This window comes from Melanaphis sacchari, unplaced genomic scaffold, assembly GCF_002803265.2.
Source record: "Melanaphis sacchari strain LSU unplaced genomic scaffold, SCAv2.0 Contig1625_pilon_pilon, whole genome shotgun sequence".
Taxonomy (NCBI): domain Eukaryota; kingdom Metazoa; phylum Arthropoda; class Insecta; order Hemiptera; family Aphididae; genus Melanaphis; species Melanaphis sacchari.
The window spans coordinates 1-3,902 of record NW_020270740.1 but is presented as its reverse complement, the minus strand read 5'-3'; the positions used below and the strand labels follow the sequence as shown (position 1 = coordinate 3,902).

The 3,902-nt window shown below is 27.0% G+C and overlaps 1 protein-coding gene across 1 annotated transcript; it reads left to right on the top strand.

Annotated features, from left to right (window-relative positions):
• Positions 1–765: 765 nt before the first annotated feature.
• Positions 766–3,866, top strand: LOC112592238 (5-aminolevulinate synthase, erythroid-specific, mitochondrial-like). The gene is made up of 8 exons (XM_025336249.1): positions 766–1,043; positions 2,064–2,274; positions 2,368–2,552; positions 2,634–2,845; positions 2,913–3,045; positions 3,110–3,378; positions 3,444–3,653; positions 3,753–3,866. Exons 1-8 carry the CDS (start codon positions 788–790, stop codon positions 3,864–3,866), a joined length of 1,590 nt encoding a protein of 529 aa, XP_025192034.1. The 5' UTR covers positions 766–787.
• The last annotated feature ends 36 nt before the right edge of the window (positions 3,867–3,902 follow it).

The following is a 3,902-nucleotide window of genomic DNA, read 5'->3' as shown; positions in this document are numbered from 1 at the left end:
TTTTTTTAAATTCTTATTATACAATAAGTTTAACAAAATATCAATTTACCCGCATAATATATCAAAATAATAAAATGTATTAATTTAAAAATAAGGATTCTGTACATAATGCATGGCTGCATCTATTGTATCCCTCTCACTTATGAATAACAATACAACATAACAAATTTACGTTAAGTAGAATTTATTTTATGTTGTTAGCTTTAATATTAGAATATATTTATTCACCTATTATCAATTTATGAGTAAGAATATAATTTAGGACATCTTATAGGATATTATTATTAAAATTATAATTTTAAAGTTGTAATATTTAATGTAGCTATAGATTGTATTCTTAATTTCAAGTTTTATTACAAGTAAATTTGTTAGTATATTTAAGTTAACAACAAAACATTTGGTTCTACTAAAAGAAAATTTTTCATGTCGTATGTTGGTAAAATGTAGACCGTAGAATCTTTTTAGTTATAAAATATTTTAAAAAATTAATTTAAAAATTTATAATTGAATAATTTTTCTATTTATACCCAGATTTAACTGAATTGTTAGGGTATGAAAATATGATTTCTTAGAATTCCTTGAAAATCATTTCAATCAAACTTCGCTGCATTTATTTGACCAAATAAAATATGTGTTACCAAAAGTAATTAATTATCTATTTATTTTTACGATTTGATATTGTTAAAGAGTAATATTATTTTATAATGGATATAAATTTATCTTTAATATTTAAGTCATCAATAGTGAGATATTATTTATTATGTATATATATTTTTAGTTCAGTGTCATGGCGTGCCCATTCATGTCCAAACTGCCCACTGCTTATGTCAAAAACTATGTTTCGGGCCTGCTTAAAACATATGGTCATTCATGTCCAGTTATGTCTAGATTCATAAATGTCGGATCCCCTGCAGGTGTTATAAATAATAAGACTAATAACAAAAAAAAGTGCCCGTTTCTAGAAGATGAAAGTACTGCAAAAGCAGTCAAAGAAATCAGCAAAGAAATTCAAGAGGATATAATTGAACCCAAACCTAAAACAGGTTTCAAATTACAATTTTTATTTCTAATATTATAAAATATGAACAAGTTTTAAAACAATAAATGTTAAGTCAATTTAAGTATAACTTTACAGTTAATTGAATAACTTAAGCAATAATTGAATAGTTTATACAAATTTAAATATTATATATGTATTGATAAATTACATTAAAATATAAAATTTTATATTCTTATGTTTATAAATCTCTTCTAAGTTATTAGTAGGGCCCGGATTCCAATGCAAAATGCATCATTTTTTGATTAATCCTAGACAATGCTTTCCAAGTTTATAATTTGATTCATGTAACAGAGACTTCAAAGGTGAAATTTTTATTTTGCATTTTTTTGCTTTTTTTTGCATATTTCAATATTTTTTCATTTTTAGAGCATTTTTAGCATTTTTGGGTCATTTTGTTGGTTTTTAATGCATATGTGTTCAATATACTATACAAATTTAGCCAATTCAAAATATTATCTAAAAAAAAATTATTCGATTCAGTTTTTATCTTATTGTTCAATGCAATTCTCAAAATTTAGTAAGTACAATAGGCTATTACTTAGAATTTAATTTTTAATATATACGTATTTTGGTATGTTTAGAATGAATAATATTTCTCCAGAACGACTAAAATACATACGAGTCAACTTCAATCAAATGTTCAGTTTTTTTTTTAATAAAATAATAAAAAATAATTAAATCTTATTTATTTATTACAAATTGTATAAAAAATATATGTCATTTTTAAAGTCATATTTTCATTTTTAAGGTCATTTTTGTAGAAAAATGCATTTTTTTAAGGGCATTTTTGGCTATTTTTTAGAGCATATTTGTATGGTTTTAAGTGCATTTAAATCCGTGCCCTAGTTATTAGTTATTAAACTCATGATTAATAACAACCAATCACGGTACATTGATTTTGTATTTATATATACATATTATATATTGATGTATTTTAAATTGACTTAAACATATATTTCATAATTTGATGGACTTATAATAAATAGATAATTTTTGTTTTAAGATACTACCTACAACTATGAAAAATTTTTCCATGAACAAATTATGTGTAAGAAGGTAGACCATTCTTATAGGATTTTCAGAAAAGTGAATAGATTGGCAATGGATTTTCCGTATGCAGTTGAATACACAGGAAATGAAAAACCAGTTACAGTATGGTGTTCAAATGATTATCTTGGTATGTCTTGTCATCCAGAAGTGAAGGGTGCAGTTCAGTAAGATGTGTTTTATATTACTCAGTTCTTAATGATATATTGATTTAATTATTGTAATTATTAATTAAAACTGAATATTAATTATTTTACTAGACGAACTTTAGACAAATATGGGTCAGGTGCTGGAGGAACACGTAACATATCGGGTAATTCAATGTTTCATGAGAATTTAGAGAAAGATTTAGCTGTACTCCATGAAAAAGAAGCTGCCTTATTGTTTACGTCATGTTATGTTGCAAATGACTCTACATTATTTACATTGGGAAAGATGATACCAGGTATAGATAATTTATTTTCTTGAATATTTCATACATTTTTGTTATCAACTATTAATTTTTTATTTGTTCAACATGTATTAGGCATACACATATTTTCGGATTCTGGTAATCACGCATCAATGATACAGGGTATTCGTAACTGTGGAGCTCCCAAGCATATATTTCGTCACAATGATCCGCAACATTTGGAAGAACTTTTAATGTCCGTTGATAAGGCTGTACCTAAGATAGTTGCATTTGAAACGGTTCACTCTATGACTGGTGCAATATGTCCACTAAAAGAACTTTGTGAAGTAAAGCATATTGTCAATAATTAATTTAAAAATTATTAATATTTTAAACTGGTTCAATTGTTTTTAGATATCTCATAAGTATGGAGCTTTGACTTTTGTAGACGAAGTTCATGCTGTAGGTTTGTATGGCAATCATGGTGCCGGTGTTGGTGAACTGCGCAGTCTAATGAATGAAATGGACATTATATCTGGCACATTGGGTAATTATATAAAAAAGTAGAAAAAATTTACGCAAAGTATAACTTGTGTTTTAAATTTTTCTAGGTAAAGCTTATGGTAATGTAGGAGGATATATTGCTGCTTCAAGCAATTTGGTTGATATGATCCGTAGTTATGCTGCTGGTTTTATTTTTACCACATCATTACCGCCCATGGTTTTAGCTGGTGCTCGAGCAGCTGTTAATGTATTAGCATCAGCAGAAGGAAGATCACTCAGACAAAAACATCAAGAAAATGTTGAGTACCTCCGCCAAAAATTATATGCTGCTGGGTTACCCGTTGAGTCAACGCCATCTCATATTATACCCATTAAGGTCTTAGTTTAAATAAAAACTTCTGATAATTATTTAATTTTATACACAACATATATTTTTTTTAGATTGGAAATCCAAATTTATGTTCAAAAATATCTGATATACTGCTCCAAGAAAAAGGACATTATGTACAAGCTATTAATTATCCAACTGTACCAATTGGCCAAGAAAAATTAAGATTGGCGCCTACACCACACCACACTCCAGAAATGATTGATGGACTTGTTGAGGACATGCTTGATGTTTGGGTAACACTCGGCATTCCTATTAAAGCGGTAAGGAATCAAAATTAATTTATTAATTTTAATAATTCGTTTTTTTTTATTGTGTATTTATTCACAATTGAGATCAATTATTATTTGTTGGTTTTACAGACTCATTGTAGCATGTGCAAGAAAAAGCCTCTATGTGCCCGGATCAGTAATCATATACAAAACAACTGTAGAATTACTATTGAATCATGTCTGGCTCCCAATTGTTATCAATGAAAATAGTTAGTTTATTTTTTATATAGTGTTATCAAA